A 23,503-nucleotide genomic window follows, 5' to 3' on the forward strand; every position below is an offset into this window, starting at 1 on the left:
CTAAAGCAGCCTCCCTGTCTCCTGTTTCGACCTTGCACCTTCATTACCCCAAGCCCAGACCCAAAAACTGAAGAGTGGTACTAGATTTCAGGGGTGTGTGTGTGTGTGTGTGTGTGTGTGTGTGTGTACAATTTAATCCTGACAACAATTATGCAAGAAAGGTCCTACTACAGATGTAAAAACTGAGGCTCAAGCTTGGCTAGGGTCTGAAAGCCACTCTGCTGCTGAATTAGACTTCAGCCCCACATCTTTGGAACACTAAACTCATCCTCTTAACCTCTCTAACCCTCTGCCTCCTCCTTCCTTGCCTAACTTTCCCCATAAGAACAAATGCCTGGGGAAAGGTCTATTTTAAGACCGCTGAGGACTTACAGTAGTTTCGAGTATTGGAAATACATGGGGGGACCTCCCAAAATATGGAATTATCTTCTAGAGGGTAGGCCCCTTGTAGCACAGGATTTCCCCACTAGGTGAATGTTCTAGGAATCCATCTGCATAAGTGTACCAGCTGGCATTGTTGTACGAGGCTACATTTGGCTTCGGTGAACTTTTTTTTAGACTCTTTTAACAACATTGCTCATTTCATTATGGGTGTTAACAAGTACACCTGCACACAGAGCCTTCAGTAGTTTTGACCACAAATGGCATGCCCCCCATGCTGTTCCCTCCCTATTCATCCAATCTTGCCCCAAATAACTTTTGAAAAAAATTTTCCTGGATGAAAAAAGTCCTTAAAGGGAAATGTTTTGCCAATGTGGAAGAAGTGAAACAAAAAATGACAGAAGCGCTAAAAGGTATCAAAATTGACAAGTTCAAAAACTGTTTCGAGCTGTGGAAAAAATGTCTCTATAGGTGTATTGCATCAAATGGCGATTACTTGGAAGGCACTTTGTTTAAACATGTAAAAATAAATATACGTTTTTATGAATAAATTCCAATTTTTTTGCTCCTCCTCATATATAGCTTCATTTCAGAAAAATAGCCAGGTGTCATCTGACTGCTACTTTTTTAGACCAAAAAAGATTCACCCATAAAGACTACACCAAATATGTCACCCTGTATAGAGGACACCTGCATTTTTTGCCTGCAAACAATTCCTCCCTTTCCGATAACAGCACAGTAGGTAGACAACCTCTTTGTCGTTACACAAAGTTTCACTGGGACTGTCAATCACAGACTTTGTATTTCCTTAGCCAAATAATGGGTTGGGGCCTGAGCTTGGCCAATCACACATCCCTTCCTCAGGTTCAGATTCAGAGTGAGGTGTCACAAGGATGGAATGGAATAGATTCCATCTAAATAGATTCCATTCCTTCTAAAATAGATTCATACCAATGATATGGTGTCCATTATAATTTTGCTACCTGGCTTTCTAAAGTCAATCTGCTTTGGTTTCCATTTTTTCTTATGTTTGGTTATTTCTTTTAATAGCAAAAACAGGAATAAACAATTATTACTATGTTATTGTTGTTGTTGTTATTATTATTAAAGGCTTAATTTAGCCATAATCAGATTCTATTGCTAGCAACTGAAGAATTCTGCCTGATACAACATTCAGTGGTAGTTTGACAAAAACAACTGGGTCTTTGTCAGAGGAGATCAGCTAAAAACAAAATAAAACAAAACAGAACGCAGTCCGAGCTTCACTGGCTGAAGCCCAGCTGTCAGCTGCAGTCTTCACCTCGTTCTACAGTCTCACTTCCCACCGAATACCCCCATGTTTCCTTTCAGGTGGGATCTGGATGAGAAAGGTTTCATAACATTTTTCTACCTACCTCTTTTCTCTGATGCCAGGACCAGCATGTGAATGAGACAAAATTAAGCAGGGAGATGGGAAGGCGAAGGTGAGGATGGGAGGAGGAAATGCTTAAGTTTTAGACATTTGTCTTAAAAGCACTGAGAGTTAGAAAAGATGTGGGGGCCCTGGAGGAACAGGTGGCTCTCTGATGTCAAGGACCATGTGGTGCAAACAGGCTGGGGTTGCTGGGCCAAATCTCAGAGCACCCACCTCAGTGCCCAGCCATTAATGCTTAATGGAAGAGATTAAAGGATTACTCTGCTGCTCTGCTTGATTGTCTTTGACAGTCAGGGCCACTAGGGTAGGATAAAGGAAACCGACATGCTCTCGAGAGTCTGTGGGAAACTTGGCCTCCCTCTGCCCTGGCCTAGCTCATATCCCAGGCCTCATCAGCTTGCTGTTCAGTTGTGGCAGCTGGGTTTCGACGGGGCTGGATGGGTACAGATGGAAATTGTTCTTTACTCCTCTGGTGTGTTGACAAACCATTACTGCCTTAGTAAGACAAGGCCAATACATGAAACTTACTCTGACTTTGTCTAATACAATACTCTTGAAACTTTCTGAGGAAATTTTTTTCCCTGTAATGTCATTATCTTGGTAAACTGGGATGTGAAAGTGTGATATGGCAGGGAGGAGTGTGTGTGTGTGGATGTGTGTGTGGATGTGTGTGGAGGAGTGTGTGTGTGTGGATGTGTGTGTTTGAGGGTGAGAGAGTTTAGAAAAAGAATATATGTGGGTTTCCTTTTTTTTATGATGAGCATACACTCCCCATTCTTCTGGAAAAAAAACTACCCTAATTTCTTATCGGGAAAACATTGCATTTTCAATACATACAGCTGCAGCGAGACTGATCCTGCACTCAGGCTCTAGAGGTGGTATGTGTCCTAGGCCTGATTCCCTAGTCTGTTTGTCCCTCTTCTATTGTGATTCACTTAAGAAAAAACACCTGACCCATGTCACTCCAAGCAAGGCACCCCTGAGCCTCTTGCTGGGACTCTCAGTAAAGAGGCATTCTCTTTGCTCCTGGAGTTGGGTGAAAGGAACTGCCTAACAATGAAGTCAACATAGACAAGAGCAGCGCCAAGCTATATGGGGCAAGATACGTATGCTGTGGTCAGCTTTGAAGTCTCAGGATATAACCACAGCTCCAGCCAGGTCAACCCCTGGCCTTTGAAGTTGTTTGAGCAAGTAAATCTCATTTTGGGTTTAAGCCACTTTGAAGTAGCTGTATGTCAATTGTCATCCAAAGACTCCTGACTAAAAACAGGTACTGACAGAAAAATAATTGGATTCCAGATTAGGGTAGAAGAAGAGACACTAACTTCTTGACTACCCAACAGTACAGGGAAAGCGGGAAAGGCTAATCAACTTGGGGCTCTTCCAGGTAGAGGGTTAATCCTGATCCCTTGACTGGGGACTTTGCTGCAGAGGATAAGGCGTTCCGGGAAATGTGAATCTCAAGACTTTCTAAACCTTTACTGATGACTATGGTAAATAATTAATACCTCACATTATTTCCTATTACCCAAATCTCAATATTAAATATGCAGTAATTTCTCAAAGCCTGTATTCTCATCAGACTAAAAATAGTTCTTTCAGACAAGCTGGTCAATATTGAATAAATATCAGGATCATTTATAGATATAATGGTAATTGCCTGAGACTCATTAGCATGTTGATGACTACTAATTTTTCAATTCAGTTAATAGAAATGGCACAATTAATAGAAATGGCACTTTCTTTTAATTTATGTAATTAATTAAATGAGCTTTCTAATTAAAATTAGCATTTTCAAAATTTATAAATCGATAAGTGACTTTAAACATGAACCATCGATAAGAGTCTATCTGGTAAGAATTGGCTTTCAGAACTTGAAAAAAGGGGACAGAGAATTAATTTCATTCCCTGGCAGTTTCTAGACAGAATCTTTGTAAAATATATTCTGACTATTTATTGCCAGACCATAATTGTGATTCCAAATCTCACTTCCACTCTCCATTAAATCCAACCAAGCAATAAATTTGGCACTTATTGGCAATAATCAATACTGTTTGTAAAATGAAAGAAAAAAGCTAAAATTTGACAAGTATAAAAATGAACCCAACTTCTAAAATAGATTAGAATAGAAATTTCACTAAGGAAATGGCACGTAAAATGAGCCTGTGGCCAGACTGAGCAACATCACAGAGATGAAGGCTGTTTACTATTAAACTAATAGATAATATTTTGACAAGATCTAATTGTAATTTTGCTCCAATTTTCATGAAAGGAGGAGTCAAGTGCTTCAGCAAGTGTGAAGGGGAGTTTCACTAAATCAATCAACTAACATTGTTAAAGCATCTACCGAGGACTGGAGTGGAATCGGGAACACCAATGTATTTGTTCTGAAATAATTTGCTACCTAATAATTTCAAAAAGAAAGAAAAATGTGAAGTAATCCATGGTGAAAAAAATCAGGGTTTGTTGCATTTTCTTACACTTACTTTAGAGCTTATTGTTATTATAAAGTTTGGTTTGCATATGACAAAACACCATAAGTTTTTCAGTGCTTAGGGGATGGTTTCAAATGCTTTTAATGTAGTCTTGACAATGGGTAAGACATTTGGGGCATAGGATTCCAAACACAGAGAATATTTGGATCATAAGAAAATAGATTAATATGAAGTAAAATGTCTTTCAGTGACCATTTTTGAAAATATGTATGTTAGTTAAACATTGCCACTAGGAAGGTTTGGCATGTCTATATGCAGTTAATGGTGTACCAGTGACAGCCAATATGTACATTATGTACAAATAATTATAAAATTTAAAATAAAATTGTATATATTTAAGTTGTACACATGATTTTTTAGTTGTACAATGTGATGATTTTATATACATATATACTGAAATGATTACCATGATGAAGCTACTTAACGTATTCTCACCTCAGATAGTTAGCATTTTCTTTTTACTTAAGATCTACTTTCTTAGCAAATTTCAAGTGTTATTAACTAGAGTCAGCATGCTGTTCTTTAGATACTCAGAATTTATTCATCGTAAAATTGAAAGTCTGTACCCTTGACCAACATCTCCCCTTTTCTCCCACCCCCTGTAACCCCTGAAAACCACCATTCTTAGGTTTACAAGTAAGTAAATATTTAATGCTAAAAACTACTAGTAAAATTGTAAATTCTCTTTACTAATAAGCCACTGAGGTCTAAAGGTGAAAATTTTCTTATGATATATATTCAGGATACATTGTTCCATTTTTAGGTTTTCTGAAAATAGTGCATTTTGGATGGTGTTCTAACTTACAGAAAACAACTCACAGCCACATTTTAATTAAAAAAAGGCATTATTGTTAGGATGTATTACCAATCTTCAGAAAGGTTGTAAGTGGTGAGAAAATGCTCCTGACTCACTTTATGTCTCAGCTGTGGCATTTAAACCATTGTGTGACCTTCAGTTATTGACTTAAACTCTCTGAGCCTCAGTCTCTTCATCAGGAAAACGGGAATAATGTCAGAACCTAACTCTTAAGACCGCTCTAAGGATTAAACAAGAAGTTTCATGGAAAGCACTCAGCACACTTTCTGGTACAAAAATCAGTTGGTGAACAGTAACTCCTTTTATAGTTCTCCCCAAAATAAAATGCTGTCATTCCCTACAGGTGTAACCAGTCATCACCCATTTGCCTCAGGAGAAATGGTTCTGCATAAGGCCAAGGCTGCTGTATTGCTCAGAAACCTTGGGCTCCAGGTTTGAGCAGTCTTGGAATTCTTTTGAAAGATGAGTCTTACCTCATAGTAACTCTGGACAGCGTTCATGAAGGCTTCATCAGCTACAATCTGGGTTTCCCCATTGAGGAAAGCCTGAAACCGGTCCTTGACTGTCTGTAGCTGCTGTTTGCTGATCTGTAAGAAACACAGAAAGAGGAAACACTGAGGACTTGTTCCAGATGGGGATCATGGTACTTTAAGCTGAAGATGCCGGGCCTATTGGTGAACTGGAGCCAGCTTGGATAGGCATTTGTGAGTGGAATGTTGAGTCTGCAGAAATTTTGTGAGGCAGTTGTTAAACATAACCACTTCTAAAAAAGATATTAAAAATTATATTAAAACCAAGTTAATACATATTCAACATTCATTGCTTTTTTATTATTGTGTCACATTTTACTATTACTTGTACTTTTGGGGTTATTTATATCTATTGTATTGTAGAAATGATATATAATGGGGTACCACCCTGCATCTCTTCCCAATTCTGCATTCAGTTACACCTTAAAGGAAGGTTATCAGCCAAGGTGAGAGTAGTTAAACCATGGAAATGAGTAAATATTACAAATCAAGAATTTTAGCTTGTTTTTTTTAGAGATGGTTACTACACACACCACTGCATAGGCCCCTCAGGTGGTCTGAAACACCATCTTTTACAAAGATATAGTAATAAAAAAGTACAGTACTGGCATTAAAACAGACATGTAGAACAATGGAACCTAATTGAGAGCCCAGTGATAAACCTACATATATATGGTCAATTAATATTTGATGAGGGCCCTGGCTGGTGTAGCTCAGTGGATTGAGCATGGGCCTGTGAACCAAAGGATCACAGTTTGATTCCCAGTCAGGGCACATGCCTGGGTTGCAGGCCAGTTCCCAGCAGGGGACACTCGAGAGGCAACCATACATTGATATTTTTCTCCCTCTCTCCTTCCCTTCCCCTTTAAAGGTAAATAAATAAAATCTTTAAAAAAATATTTGATGAGGGAACACTCAAGGGGTAAAGAACAGTCTCTTTAATAAATGATTTTGGAAAAACTGTATACTCACATGCAGAAGAATGAAATTGGATCCCCATGTTACATACTCAAAAAATAACTCAGAATGGATTAAAGACTTATAAGTAAGACCCCCCCAAACTATAAAACTACTAGAAGAAAACAGGAAAAAAAGCTCCTTGACATTGCCTTGTTAAGCGGTTTTCTGACAAGAAAAGCACAAGGAACAAAAGGAAAAAATAAACAAGTGGGACTACATCAACCTAAAAAGTGATAACGAGAGGTGTGTCCAAGATGGTGGCATAGTAGGTGCTGAACTTGCCCCCCTCCCAATAACACATTGAACATACACCTATATTTAGAGCAATTACTTCTGGGAGATAACTATGAGCCAACTGAACAGTTTCTGCACAACAAGCAACAGAGAGGGTCTGCAAGGTCAGGAAACCACGAGAACACTCTGGGAGCTGAGGGAACAACCCAGGATAGGAGGAACTGGTGAGCGCCACTGTTTATATTTCCCCTGACTGTGGATAGTGGGTGGAAGCTCCCTCCAGGTTTTCTGGCTGACTTATAGGGTGCTGAGACAGGTCCCCTGCCACCCCTCCTGAAGCTACACCCAGCAACATAGGAGGGCACAATAATATACATAAAAGGAGCATTCCCACCCAGATATTGATCCAGTGGGTACAGCTGGGTGATGCTTCACATACTCACTAAGATGCACACATAAGGTGCTTCCCTGCTTGAGAAGAGTAAGGAGCTAACAAAATGTTGTTGTACCTACCTGCAGGACTGCATTATCCAGAGAAAGTGCTGAGGTAGTGGGGCACTGCTACATGCCCACGTGGGGCTGCCCAGCCAGAAGAAAGTGTGGAGCTAGCAAGACTTTGTGGTATCCACACTCAGAGGTGCCCCTTGTGGAGTAAGTGGGGTGTTGCTGTACCACACAACATTGCCAATTGGGCAAAAGGGCAAAGATTGTAGGGCATTGAGTAGGCACACAGAGCAGCCCACCCAGACCCTGCTCTCACTGCAAAAATTAAAGCAGAAGGACTTGCAGGCAAGGATGACTTGAGAGGGGCATGGCTGAGCATGTGAGGAGCTGTACGCTCCAGAAAGGCAGCAAAACTAGTTAACTGTGGCCATGCATACAATCACACCCAGAGAGAGTGGTGCTGGTGGGACATTCAGCTGAAAAGCAGCCCATCCAGACCTTACTCTAATCACAGACTATTAAAGCAATAAAACGTCATAAGAACACACCTAGCAGGCACCTCTGCATCGGGCAGCCCATGTAGATTAGAAAGCAAGGAAGCAAAACACTTCAGGCTGCCCTACCTGGAACCCACTCCTCCAGGCCAAGGGTCGTATCAGGCACTTCATGCACCTACTCCAAAACCAACTAGCCTGCCCAAACTATTCAATACATTGACTGCTATTCAACACAGAGACCACTATTTCAAGACTATTTCCTCCTCAAGACTAGGAGGAAGAGCTATTGTATCCACATCATAGAAAGTCAAACAAAATGGAAAGACAGAAGAATATGCACCAAATGTAGAAATAAGAAAAAAGTCCAGAGGAAAACCCTAATGGAAAGGAGATGAATTGTTTTCCTAATTATTAATTCAAATAAATGGTTATAAGGATGCTTAACAATCTTGAGAGTACATAAAGGAATTCAAAGAACACTTTAACAAAGAGAAAGAAAATGTAATAAAGGACCATTCGGAAATAAAGAATACAATATCTAAAATAAAGAATATATTAGAAGGAAACAATGGCATATTAATTAATACAAACTAATGGATTTGCAACCTGGAAGACAGAATAGTGGAATCACCCAATTAGAATAGCAAAATAAAAGAGGAATTAAAAAATGAGGTTAGTACAAGAGATCTCTGGGATGATATCATGTGCCCTAACATTTGCATTATAGTGATACCAGGAGGAAGAATGAAAGGGGCAGAAAGTATATTTAAAGAAATAATGTTTGATAACTTTCCTAATCTGGGGAAGGAAACAGACATCAGGTTTAGGAAGCACAGAGAGTTCTAAAAAAGATGAACCTATAGAGACCCACACCAAGGCATGTTGTAATTAAAATGGCAAATAATGAGGTTAAAGAGATTATCTTCTTTTAAAAAGATTTTATTTATTTATTTTTTGAAAGAGAGGAAGGGAGGGAGAAATAGAGGGAGAGAAACATCCCTGTGTGGTGGCCTCTCACATGCCCACTACTGGGGACCTGGCCCACAACCCAGGCATGTGCCCTGACCAGGAGTCAAACTCTGACAACATTTTGCTTCACAGTTTAGAGCTCAATCCACTGAGCCACACAGCAAGGGCTAAAGAGATCATCCTAAAGGCAGCAAGAATGAAACATCAAGTTACATACAAGAGAAACCTCATAGGCTATCAGCTGATTTCTCAGAAACAACTTTATAGTTAAAGTGCTTAAAGAAAGTAATATGCAAGCTAGAATATTTTATCCAGCAAAGTTATCTTTTAGAATTGAAGGAATTTCCCAGACAAGTAAAAAATAAAGGAGTTCCCAGCACTAACTCAGCTTTACAAGAAATGTTAAAGGGTCTTCTTTATCCAGAAAAGAAAGGGCCATAACCACAAATAAAAAAAATATATAGGAAAGGGGGGAAAATCTCACTGGTAAAGGCAAATGAACAATAACCCAAATGAGTCAACCACTTAAGAAATTAATATGAAGGTTAAAAGACAGTAATAGCAAAATTAACTATCACTACAATTAAGTTTAAATAACTGGGATACATAAGACAAACAGGTATAAAACATGACATCAAAACCATAAAGAGTGGAGGAAGAGAAAAATGCAGTGCTTTTAGAATGTCATTGAACTTAAATGCTTATCTGCTTAAAATAGACTGCTATAGATATAAATGGGTGTATATGAATCTTATAGTAACATAAATCCAGCCCTACAAAAAATACACAAAAAATGAAGAGGAAGGAATCCAGTTAAAACAATGACACCACTAATGGACCTAGAGAGTATTATGTTAGATGAAATAAGCCAGACAGAGAAAGACAGACACCATATGATTTCCCCTATATGTGGAATGTAAAAAAACAGAATAAAACAAAATAAAAACAAACAGATACAGAGAACGAACTGGTATTTGTCAGAGGGAAGAGGGTTAAAGCAATGGCTTAGAAAAAGGAAGGTGATTAAGAAGTGTAAACTTCCAATTATAAAATAAGATGCAGGAATGTAATTCACAGCATAGGAAACAGAGTCAATACAATCATAATAACTACATATGATAACAAATGGTTACCAGGCTTATTGTGGTGATCATTTTGTAAGGTATACAAATGTTGAATCACTATGTTGTATACCTGAAACTAATATACTATTAGTTATATGTTGACTGCAATTAAAACTAAATTAACAATAAATACAAAAACTTTGACTGTTCAATTTTAAAAAAAGCTGCCACACAGCAAAGGAAACCATCAGCAAATGCATTCTGGAATGAGAGAAAATATTTGAAAACTATCTGATAGGGAATTAATATCCAAAATATATAAGGGACTTGTACAACTACATAACAAAAAGCAAATAATCTGATTTTAAAATGGGGGAGGGGGGAGATCTAAATACAATTTTTTTCCCAAAGAAATACAAGTGGCTAACAGGCACATGAAAAGGTATTCAACATCACTAATCATCTGGGAAATGTAAATCAAAACCACAAGGAGATATCACCTCACACTTGTTAGAGTGGCTATTATAAAAGAGACAAGAAATAACAAGTGTTGTCAAGAATGTGGTCATACTATCCAAAGCAATATACTGACTTAATGTAATGCCCTTCAAAATTGTAATGTCATTTTTTAAAAGAAATAGAACATGAAAAAATCATCAGTCTTGTATGGAACCACAAAAGACGCTGAATAGCCAAAGAAATTCTGAGAAAAAAAAATGAAGCCAGAGGTATCACACTACTTGTCTTCAAATTATACTACAGAACTACAATAGTCAAAACAGCAAAGTGTTAATAGATAGACAGACACACAGACCAATAGAAGAGAATTGAGAGCCCATAAATAAAACCACAAATATATGGGCAAGTAATTTTTGACAAAGGAGCCAAAAACATACAATAAAAAAAGAATAAATGGTGCTCTTTAATAAATGGTGCTGGGAAAATTGGAAAGCTACATACAAAAGAATAAAACTAGAGTACTGTTGGTCCCTATGTGCAAAAATTAATTCAAAATGCCTCCAAGGCTTAAATATAAGATTTGAAACAATAAATTACATAGATATAAACATAGGCACTAAACTTATGGACCTTGCTCCTAGAGAAGATTTTATGAATTTAACCCCAAAGCCAAGGGAAATAAAAGCAAAAATAAATGAATGGAACTATATCAAACTAAAAAGCATCTGCACAACAAAAGAAACAGACAACAAAACAAAAATTAACCAACTGAGTGGGAGATGATAATTGCAAATGACATCTCCAACAAAGGGTTAATATCCAAAATATATAAAGAACTCACAACTCAACACCAAACAAACAATTCAATTAAAAAATGGACAGAGGATCTGAACAGACACTTTTCCCAAGAAGACATAAGAATGACCAACAGATATGTGAAAAGCTTCTTAACTTCACTAGCTATTACAGAAATGCAAATAAAAACCACAATGAGATACCACCTCACACCTATGAAAATGGCCACTACCAACAAGACAGGTAATAACAAGTGTTGAAGAGGCTGCGGAGAAGAAACCCTCATTCACTGCTGATGGGAATGTAGACTGGTACAGTCACCATGGAAAACAGTATGGCAGTTCCTTAAAAAATCAAGAATAGAACTATCATATGACCAAGTGATCCCTCTCCTGAGTATCTACCTAAAAAACTCAAAAACATTTGTTCTCAAAGTTATATGCACTCTTATGTTTATTGCAGCATTATTCATGGTGGCCAAGACATGGAGCCAAAGTGTCCTTTTATAGTGGACTGGATAAAGATGTGGTACATATACACAATGGGATATTACTCAGCTGTAAGAAATCAATTTGCGGCAACATAGATGGACCTTGAGAATATTATGCTAAGTGCAGTAAGTCATTCAGAATAAGCTAAGAACCATATGATTTTATTCATATGTAGGATATAAAACTGAAAGTCATAGACACAGATGAGAGTAAGGTGGTTACCAGAGGGAAGGAGGTTGGGGAGGTAATAAAGTGTAAAGGGGGCCAAATATATGTGATGGAAGAGGTTTGACTTTGGGTTGTGGGCGCACAATGCAATATACAGATTAGGTATCATAGAAACATATACTTGAAGCCTATGTGATCTTGTTAGCCAATGCCACCTCAATAAATTTAATAAAAAATAAAATTTTAAAAAAGAATTTGAAGGAAAAGGAACCTTTGTGTATTGTTGGTAGGAATGTAAATTGGTGAAGCCACTATCAAAAAAAGAATGGCAATTTCTCAAAAATAAAAATAGAACTGCCCTATTATCTAGCAATCCCATATCTGAATATATATAATCAAAGTAAATGAAAACGGGAAAATGGGACCTCAAAAAAAAAAATACCGGCACTCCTGTGTTCAATGCAGCATCATTCACAATAGTCAAGATACAGAAACAACCTAAGTGTCCATCAACAGGTGAATAGATAAAGAAAAATATGTGATTATATACATAATTAAGTGTTATTCAGCCATGAGAAGGAAGAAAATCCTGCTGTTTGCACAACTTGGATTAAACTTGAGGGCATTATGCTAAGTTAAATAAGTCAGACAGAGAACGACAAATGCTGTGTGATATCATTTACATGTAGAATCTAAAGGAAGCTGAATTCCGAGAAGCAGACTCGAGTGCTGTTTACCTGGGACTTGGGGGTGACATGGGGGAAACTGGGAGATGCCGGTCAAGGATATCTGGTAATAAGATTAACAAGCTTTAGGGACTTAACATTCAGCCAAAGATTATGAGAGGGGATGAAGATATTAATTAACCTTAATGTGATAATCAATTCACAATATATGTACATCACATTATTACATTGTACCCCTTCAATTTGCATATGTTATATGTCAATAATACTTCGACAGAGCTGAGAAATTTAAAAAATATCCTGCTAAGTGCAGCATGGCAATATGCAGAAGTTTTCCAACTTTATTGTGTTATTACATCTATGACCACATGACAGGTGATATTCAGATCTAGCATACACTTCCAGGATGTGCATAGGTAATTTGGACAGCAGGTTATGCATAATTCCCCACCTTATCACTTCTACCTTTCTTTCCCAGTTAGGAAAGCCTTCCTAAAAAATTCATCTGTTCTCCCCCTTCACCCTTATCTGGCCGTTTCCCACTGTCCTTAAGTCTCAGCATGAGCAGTCCTAACTGATGAAACCCTTCCTGACCCCTAGTCTAGGTCTTCCTGATATTTCTGTCATTCCACATCTATTCTACTTGTGCCATCTATTCTACTTGTTAGTCATGATTGAGTTTCTTAGATGAACTATCTTTTCCTGCTATTTTGTTCATGGATGTTTCTCCAGGGCCATCTTAGTGTTTACATACAACAGGCCCCCAGCAAGTGCTTGAAATATGAATAAATGAATGAAATGTACAAAAGCTAAATTATTTTCAAATATCCTTTAGTCATATCTAATTTATATAAAAGTGAAATCAACTAAAAACTTTGCTCTTTCCTAATTATTTATAAAAGTTATTACACTTCATACTTGATAATGAGATACTACATCTGAGAACTGCTATTCCAGTAGAAAGAGTGAGATAATTCCAGTCCCTTTTCTATTGACCATTGTGTTATCTTCAAAAAGCTGCTTATATTCTCTGAAATGACTGGAGCATTAAAAGCCTTTCTGAAATGGGGCCAAGTTTAGATGGATAAATGTTACCTTATCCTCAGTCTTCTCACTTAGAAACTGGATAATTTTTCACTTGGAAAATGGTGATAATTCTAATCACTGGCAACCCTGGGATAGTTATAACTATTTAACAATATAATATACATTTTAAAAAATTATGTTGCTCTATATTTAAAATGCTTTCATCTTTAAAGTCAATACGAGCCTTGCTAATAGAAAATAAATCTTAAATCTATCAGACTGAAGACTGGCTTGAGTTTTGACTCAATCAGGAGACGAAACAAAACAGAGTTTTGAAAATGGACACAGAAAGGAAGTAGAGTGACCTATCTAATTTTTGTGACTTTAGGAGAAGTGGGAAATAGTGAAGTAGGGGGTAGGTATAAAGGAGTTAGGCCATTATCATATTCATATTTGTTACTGTCTAATGTTAGCCACATGTGTAATTTTACATTTTCTAGTCATCGCATTTAAAAAAGTAAAAAAAAACAGGTGAAATGAATTTTAATACACTTTAGTGAACCCAATGTGTCCAAAATAATTTCAACATGTAACTATTATACAAATTGTTAATGATATATTTTACATTCTATTTTTATAGTGTGTTTGAAATCTGGTGTATGTTTCACTGACAGTATACCTCAATGCAGAATAACATTGCAAGTACTCAATATCACGTGTAGCTAGCGGGTATACTGTTATTAGATAGCACAGGCCTATGGCATAGAATGAACTCACTTTTAAACCATTTACGTTTTCCTGTTCTGACCTAGGAATATTGGTATTAGTGGGGTTGTCCAGAAAATCCTAATTATTTTGTATGTACTTGAAACTATTGAGCTGAAATGTTGGGCAGAAGTTGATTTGCTTATAAAAGTGACATTGTACCATGAGTTTTTAAAATTATTGACACTTTTACAGATGTCCCCCATTTCCTCCTTTTGTTCCTCTCCATCCAGCTCTCACCCCCAAGCCTTGAATTTTTTTGAAGCAGGCCAGCCTTAACTGGCTTAAGTCATAAATCTTTACTATATGGTACCAACTGAGGTCCCCCACAGAATTTCTTGCTCAGATTTTTTCCCATGACTGTGTCACTACCAGTTCTGTGTGATTTGGGGGTTGAGATGGAATGGGGTGATGGGGTGGGGGAGGTAAAGTAAACTAATAAACCTTACTTGCCCTAAATACTTAAGTAATTGAAATAAAACTAGGTATATACCCTCTGAATGACTAACATTGATTGTTGGCCCAGGACAAATCTGTTATCACTTTAAGTTTTCATAAATAAGCTTAGTGGTAATTTTTCAAGAAATATTTACAGAACACCTACCACATGCCTTGGGCTTGATAGTTTAATGACCCTCAAAACACTCTCAACCTCTGATCTTACTGGACAGGCCTGGGTACTGAGGAATCAGAGAAATGAGGAATCACCAGGGACCTTATCCTCTAGAGAAAAGGAAGAAACGTAAAAAATGCACAAAGGTATGCTTTAGGATTTCAGAGGAAAGAGATTACAGAATATAAAAATCAAAAAGAGAAGGCCGTCAGCAGGTTCAGGAACATGTATCACAAAGCCCCACAAAACATCCCCCACTTCCTTGGACACATCAAGCTCTCAGTGGGATAGCTAGGGACGCTGAGTCTAGTGGCAGAGTTCTGTTTGTGCCTGGGTTTGGACACCTGCCAGTCCACGTCCACTACTTTTCTTACCATTGATTAAGTAAGCATAGTGTTTATGTAGTCATCTGGGCAAACAACTAATCTCTCCACACCTCTGTCTTTTTATCTGTAAAATGGGGCCAGTACCGACCTGATAGGATTGTTGTGAGGTTTAACTCAGATACGTAAAATATTCACTGTAGAAACCAGCACAGCATGAAAGCTCAATAAACATAAGCTGCTGTAATGATTAATCCTCATCTTTGAGTCTTTGCACATACTTTTCTCTCAAGAAAGTATGCCTGTGGGGAAATCCGGTTTGAATGCTTGATATCCAGCCCATGTGCTCCTTCCCAGGCTTCCCTAGATAGCGTTTGCTATTGGTCACTACTCTGTTCACAATACCAAGGGTACATGGATCATGCTGGAAAGTAGTTATTTATTTCGATAGCAGTGCTCAGAGGCAGAGTCAGGGATTGAGCATGCAAGCTTGTGTTCAAAGGGATGTGGGTTCAAAGCCTGATAATACCACACACATCCAAGCTGGTGGGACAGATGAAAAGGAAATGGGATGACACTTCTAAGGACTGTAGTACACTGCCGGGCACAAACGTGCCCAGTGATAAGGAGCAGACCACCAACTAAACGGCCTTAAGGCCCCATATGATATGGCCTCTGTTGGCTCCTGGCTTTGTTACGTCGCATTCTGCTCTTCACTTACTCTGCTACAGCCACACTGGCTTATTTTCTCAAATGTATAAAAACCAGTGTGCATCAGATCAGTATTCTGATCTGATTGAGGTGAGGAGTTCCAATAGCAGAAAATCTGAAAAAATGACAGGTAGTCATTGCAGACGTAGGTGCTACAGTGGCATTTGCTAGGAGTATTCAAGCATTCTTGGCACAGTCTGCCTCATTAAGAAAGGTCTGAAAAGTGTTACTGCATTTCAGGCAGTTTGAAATTGGCTGCAGCATTCTGGAACAGTGTGATATGAGACCTACGGGGAAGACAAAACTGCATGTTCGAAGTGCTGGTCCCAGGAGAGATGATGTGGAAGTCAGAACAAGCTCAGGTCAAATTGTGACCTTAATAGAAGTCCTTAGGCAAACAGTTAACTTTGGTTTTCTTCTCTGTAAATAGGAGCTACTCTTATCTACCTTATAGGATTTTCATGAGGACTCAGTAAGATGATTTATTTAAGGCACATAGCACAATCTACGGAATAGAGTTAGGACTCAATCAGTAAAAGATTATTGTTAAAACTGAGTTTTTCTTTTTCACTTCATTAATCTTTTATCTTCTTTCAATGCTCTTTTCCCCTTGTTTATTTAGTCTTTTGCAGTCCTGCTTATGTGCTGTTCTTTGCCTTCTTCCTTGGAGGCTGGGAAGCCAGGCACCAATTTACTGTCTTCCGTGCATCCACGAGTAGCCATGCAACAGAGGCGGGAACCTAGTAAGGGTCTTCTGGAAAAGCCTCTGAAATTCTCGTAAAACGGACATGCTTTTCGACTACCCAAAAGAAAAGGGTGGTAGAATCCTTTTCTTTCCTGCTGACCCCTTCTTCTCCTGAGAATATTTTGTCTAGATTTCTCATGCCTATTATGTGACCACGAAGGAAAAACCAAGAGCATCATAGAGATGTTGGTCCTTATATTTTTGAGAGGTGAAAAAATGTTTGTAAATACCCATCTGTGGCCTTCTCATTATTAGAGAAGAAAGGAATCATTATTTGTTCAAGTCATTATGTGTTTTCTCTTACTTCCAGCTAAATGCTTGCCTATGCATGAAAAAAAAATACTTACTATACTTACCAGGGTACTTACTGGCTAATATGCCTCCTATCACAGCAGCAATTGTATCACAGAAGAGGGAAAGCAATATTTACCCTAACGGAATGTATCTAAAATGGTAGCATTCTCAGCATAGGCAATTGGTAATAGAAATTGTTTTGGGGTATAGAAAATGTTCCAAGTATACGTATAAATGAAGTCCTTCTCTAAAGTATAAATCAGCACTATATAGTACAACCAGATAATATGAGCTATGCCTTTTCTTAAAAAAATCATTATTTGGGGAAAAAGTAGTTTTTTTAAAACTCTTCTTCTGTATAGAAAGCTGGCAAAGTGTCAAGCCAACAAACTTTTTAAAAAGCTATAAGTTAGTCTAGAGAGATGAGAACAATGCTTATTTAATTCCCTTTCCTTGAATGTTATAAAAATTTATATTGGTTCATTAAAATGTTAGTTATCAAAATATCCTCTTCCTACAACCAGAATAAAATATAAACAAACTCACGCCTCTAAGAAATTTAGAAATTGTATCATGCTAACCACATATTTATTTAATTACATATATGTAATTAAAAATTATATGTCTTTCTCATCTTCTACATTGTAAACATTTACATAACATATTCCAAAAAAGGTGTTTTAGGGGAGTTTTGTCCATCTGGCTTGAGCAAAAATATCAATTGGAAAGGCTTCATTATGGAAAAGTATGACTCAATAATTCTGAGATGAAAGTGGAAGGGGCACAAGTACCCATGGTGGGGCTGAGACAGAAAGTTTCTCTTTGGGTCGTGGTTTCCCAAAACCCAGCTGTGCAAGGAATACCTTCATGAGTATGTCCTTTCCACATACCAATTGTACTAGTATTTCCTTTATATTTTTCTGTGAATATATTTCAAATATCATGATTTTTGAAAAACTGAAACTTGTTTTAAACAATAATATCTCTGAAAGAATAGGCTCCACATGCTATTGGTAGTTAAAATATCTTTAAGTTAATTACTATTTCTAGAAAATGAACTCTGAATTTTTAAATCAGTAAAAAAAATAGAAAGTCCAACTAGTCATATTATTTCTAAAGACCTAGGCCTTTGTTCTTTCTTTGTGAGAAAGAACAAAGGGTTCTATTTCTAAAAGTGTGGTGACCCTGGAAACAAAATTTAAACATTGCTTAAGCTGGAATTCTCTCATTAAACAATTATTTAGTAGAAGAAAAAAGTTAGGAAAAGCAAACATTGAACATGATTCAGCTAATGGTGGATTGAAAATTAGATTAGAGGAGGAAAAAGATAGGGGTAGAGAAAAAAGATTATTAGAAGATGCCCTATATGTGATTACATACAGCGAAGCAGCATGGGAGACAGATCAAGTATCCTACCAGAGGGTGAAATACACACAGTTTTTAAAAATAAGAAAATTTTTTCAAGTTTGGATGCTCTCAGACAGTGTTCATCTAGATACTTCTGACAGGTGGTCAAATATAGATTTTTAAACTTGGAGGACTTAGGACTTCTGCCAAAATGGAGGCATAGGTGGAAACACTGTGCCTTCTCCCACAACCAAGTTTGAATACAACAAAGGTTTGGAGAACAAGAACACACCCAAAGACCAGAAAACTGAATTATACAGAAGTCCGACAACTACGAAACGTTCAACGGGGACGGTAAGAGAGGCGGAGCCAGCAGCGGAGCAGGGTGGGGCAGGACAGATCCCCCAACCGAGGTGCGCAGGCAGCACAGAACCAGTCAGGGTGTGGGGCAGACTGACCTCGGCCGCACATTCGCGCACAGTGAGACGGACCACGCAGGCCCCAGGGGTTGAACCCAATGGTGGAGGGCTGATGGCGGTGGCACACTTGCGTGCAGTGGAACGAAAGGCGTGGGCCTGGTGACGGTGGTGGCTGTGGCGCCGGTGGGGGCCGAGGTGGCAGGCGGCAGAAAGGAACCCATTGTCCCTCTTTGACCCCACCCCCACATACAACGTCACAACCTAGCGACTTAGTTGCCCTGCTCTAGTGAACACTTTAGGGCTCTGATCCTGCTAGGGAACAGGCACGAACAGCCCAAAAGATGGCGCAAGAAGAACTCAAAGTCCCAGAGCCAATAACTCTAAGCAACCGAGAAATTGGCAGCCTCTCAGAAGCACAATTCAAGACACTATTTATCAGGATGCTCACAGAACTGGTTGATTATAGTCACAAATTATAGGAACATATGAAGGCTAAACTAATTGAAATGAAGGGAGATATCCAGGAAACCAATAGCGATGGAAAGGAAACTGGGACTAAAATCAATCGAGTGGACAAGAAGGAAGAAAGAAATAACCAAACAGAAAAATATGAAAAAACAAGAATTCAAAAAAAATGAGGAGAGGCTTAGGAACCTCCAGGATATCTTTAAACATTCCAACATCTGGATTATAGGGGTACCAGAAGGGGGAAAGAAACAGCCACGAGTGGAACACTTATTTGAACAAATAATAAAAGAGAACTTCCCCAGTCTGGCAAAGGAAATAGACTTCCAGGAAATCCAGGAAGCTCAGAGAGTGCCAAAGAAGTTGGACCCAAGAAGGAACACACCAAGGCACATCATAATTACATTAGCCAAGACTAAAATGAAGGAGAGAATCCTAGAAGCAGGAAGGGATAAGGGGACAGTCACCTACAAAGGAGTACCCATCAGACTGTCAGTAGATTTCTCAAAAGAGACCTTACAGGCAAGAAGGGGCTGGAAAGAAGTATTCCAAGTCATGAAATCCAAAGACCTACAGCCAAGATTGCTTTATCCAGCAAAACTTTCATTTAGAATGGAAGGACAGATAAAGTGCTTCTCAGATAAGGTCAAGTTCAAGGAGTTCATCATCACCAAGCCCTTATTATATGAAATGCTAAAGGGACTTATATAAGAAAAAGAAGATGAAAAATATGAACAGTGAAAGGACAGCAAACACACAGTTATTAACAACCACACCTAAAACAAAAGCAAACCAAGAGGACAGCTAGATCAGGAGTGGAACCATAGAAATGAAGAACACATGGAGGGTTAGAAACAGGGGGGTGGGAGGAGGAGAAGGGGGGAGAAGGCACAGAAAATAGCATAGAGGTAGGTAGAAAATAGATAGGGGGGAGGGCAAGAATAGTGGGGGGAATATAGAATCTAAAGAACTTGAGACACGTGGTTATAAACTAAGGGGGGAGAATGGTGGGGGAGGGAGGGTGCAGGTGGAGGGGAATGAAGGGGGGAATAGAACAACTGTAATGGTATAATCAATAAAATATATTAAAAAAAACTTGGAGGACTTATTAAGAGTTGTTCTAGTTGCTGTGGCTCTCAAACATTTTGATACAAGTTTCTCTAAACTCTCAAAATTTATTGAAGACTTTAAAGAGCTTTTGCTTATGCAAGTTATTTATGTCTATTGATATGTGCTTAATAGATATTAAAATTTGAGAGTTTAAATTTTTATTAATAATTAAAAATAACATTAAATTCATTACCTGTTAACAGAAAATAATTGTGTTTTCCAAAACAAAAATTAGTGAAATGCCTAGCATCAATTTTATAGTCTTGCAAATCTCATTTAGAGATTAATAAAGATAGCTAGGTTTTTATATCTGTTTCTGCATTCAACCTGTTGTGATATGCTGTTTTGGTTGAACTACATGAAGAAAAGCCGGACTCCCACAGATTCGTTGTTGGGAAAGGGTGAAATATTCAATAGCCTTTTCAGGTATGTGTGGGTATTCTTCGATACTAAACCAAAGTTCAACCAGTGGTATTTTCTTAAATGTTAGTTGCAATGTAAAACTGTAAACCACAACAATAAAGTATTTGTCCTATATTACATTGAAGTTCATTGGTATATCTTAGCTCTTTGAAAGAATTTTTAACCCATGCATGGATGTTTAAAAATATACATTGGTCATATGGAACATAATTAGTTCATTAAGTTATACAAATATTCCAAATCTTGAAACATTTCATTACACAATATGTAAAAAAAATCACATTTCTTTTTTTAACATATTTTATTTATTTATTTTTAGACAGAGGGGTAGGGAGAGAGAAACAGAGGGAGAGAAACATCAGTGTGTCGTTGCTTCTCATGCACCTCCCCATCAGGAGCCTGGTTCACAGCCCAGGCATGTGTTCTGACTGGGAATCGAACCAACAACCCTTTGGTTTGCAAGTCAGTGCTCAATCCACTGAACTACACCAGCCAGGGCAAAAATCACATTTCTTAAGATCATCATTAGCAACATCAAAAAAAGTCTTTAGGTGTTGGGAAACTGGCTTTAGTGGCAGACTGAAAGCTCAAATCTTATCACTGGCAAAAAATATTACAAGTTATTTTTCTTGAAATAAAAGGTTTTCTTCAGTTATTTTCTGAAAAACACCTACTAACTACCTAAGTTTGACTAGCCTTAGTTTATTTGTCACTAGTTCTTTCAAGTAAAATTGATGTTTCTTTTTAAAAAATGACCAGTTTAATTGGCAACTCAGTGTCCCATAAGCCCACTTCCACAAGACAATGCTTGATGTTTACTTAGTATTTCATTATATAAAATACTGAAAGAGTGTGTCCTCAGGGTCAAATTGAATAAAATTAATAATTTCTACTGCTTCAGAGGGCCCAGAGACATATGAATAGATGTTCAGCATCACTAGCCACCAGAAAGATGCAAATTAAAACCACAATGAGATACTGGTTCACACCAGTGAGAATGGTCATCATAAACAAATCAACAAACAAGTGCTGGTGAGGTTGTGGAGAAAATGCAACCCTAGTGCACTGTTGGTGGGAATGCAGACTGGTGTAGCCACTATAAAAAAACAGCATGTAATTTCCTCAGAAAACTAAAAATGGAACTGCCTTTTGACTCAGCGATTCCACTGTTGGGATTATACCCTAAGAACCCTGAAACACCAATCCAAAAGAACCTATGTACCCCAATGTTCATAGCAGCACAATTTACAATAGCCAAGTACTGGAAACAATCTAAGTGACCATCAGTAAATGAGGAGCTCAAAAAATTGTGGGGAAAAAAAAAAGCCCTGGCTAGAGTAGCTCAGTGGATTGGATGTGGGCCTGACAACCAAAGGATTGTGGTTTGATTCCCAGTCAGGGCACATGCCTGGGTTGCAGGCCATCTCCCAGCAGGGGACTCGTGAGAAGCAACCATACATTGATGTTTCTCTCCTTCTCTCCTTCCCTTCCTCTCTAAAGATACATAAATAAAATAAAATAAAATAAAAAATAACCCCCCCCAAAAAAAACTGTGGCACATTTCCACAATGGAATTCTAAAGTAGGTAGAAGGTACAGGAAAGTCAAGTTAAGGGCAGCAGCAACAGGAACTTTCAATTATTTGGAACTTAAAAAAATAAATTAGGTTGCCCTTTGATGCAGTGTCTGTCATTAAGAGTATTTGGTTGTTAAGAGAGGATTCATCACTGAACGAAGAATTGGAGTATGTGGTGGCCACAACTGCTTGCACACAGAGATTATGGCATTTTATTCTACCAAAGGATTTTCTAATCTTAGAAATGTGTCTGGTCAGTGGAGATTTGTAATTTATAAATAACTGTATGAAGCAGTTAATTATCCTCTCCAAAGATGATAAATAAACCATTGGCTTTGAATTTCCTCCTGTATAAGCTGCAGCGATACACTAATAATAAGGTCTAACAACTAGATCTCACCTCTTTAAAACCTAGCATTTAGACTGGAAAATATCCTTTCAGGTACAAACTCAGTCTCAGTGAAGAGGCTGGTTTTTACTGACCACTGCCCATGCCAATTTTAATACTAAACTCAGGTAAAGTGTCTCCTCCAGGGCGCTGTTTCTGAACACCCAGATAAGGCCCTCTACTCCTACAGCTCCTTGAATTTGTGATTCTCACCACCCTGGTATTCATTTATGAATGTGCATCTTCCCTATTGTAATGTGCCCATGAAGACTGTATGGAGTCTGTGCCACTCAATTTCTACACCAGCAGAGCGCCTGATACATAGAAATTTCTTATTCAATATCTTAAAGAAACAGGGAGAGGTTAAGACTGGTAGAGGAAAGAGAGAAGCCAAAGAACATATGTACAACCTGTTGACATGAACTAAGGGAGGGGGAAATGCTGGAGGGTGGGGTGGTGCAGGAAGGAGGGGGGAGAAAGGGGAGAAAATAATTGGAAAAACTATAATAGCATAATCAATAAAATATACTTAGAAAACACAAAACAAACAAAAAATTCCTAGTGAGGAATGAAAATGACTACTGTGCTCTCTGGCTCTTTCATTACAGAGCTGTGTGATTTGGGGCCTTTTACCTAACTTCTCTAAGTCTTCTTGTCTAAAATGGGAAGCTGATATTTACACCTTAAATTCCTGGAGATTAGGATACCTGAAACTTGGAAATAAAGCTAAAAATGACCGTGTCACCTTTTGTTGTTATTTTGTGCAGGGCATTGCCGAACAAACCTGCCCAGAGGTCACCTCATTCTCAATAAGTTTGTTTGATTTACTTGTTTCTATTGACTAGTGTCCAGACTTCATGAAGCTAGAGATTAACCAATAGAATGCTGATACGTT

At 38.0% G+C, this 23,503-nt stretch overlaps 1 protein-coding gene across 30 annotated transcripts in view; it reads right to left on the minus strand.

Moving 5' to 3' along the window:
• Nucleotides 1–23,503, minus strand: part of CADPS (calcium dependent secretion activator) — a 473,884-nt gene that overhangs the window by 350,311 nt on the left and 100,070 nt on the right. For all 30 annotated transcript variants that reach the window (XM_037040838.1, XM_037040841.1, XM_037040843.1 and 27 more), the window contains exon 2: nt 5,581–5,694. In XM_037040838.1, the coding sequence (XP_036896733.1) occupies nt 5,581–5,694 (114 nt within the window). The remainder of the gene's footprint in view (nt 1–5,580; nt 5,695–23,503) is intronic.

The sequence above is a fragment of the Sturnira hondurensis genome, unplaced genomic scaffold (genome assembly GCF_014824575.4).
Source record: "Sturnira hondurensis isolate 20B ecotype Veracruz unplaced genomic scaffold, ASM1482457v3 Scaffold0002840, whole genome shotgun sequence".
Lineage (NCBI taxonomy): Eukaryota > Metazoa > Chordata > Mammalia > Chiroptera > Phyllostomidae > Sturnira > Sturnira hondurensis.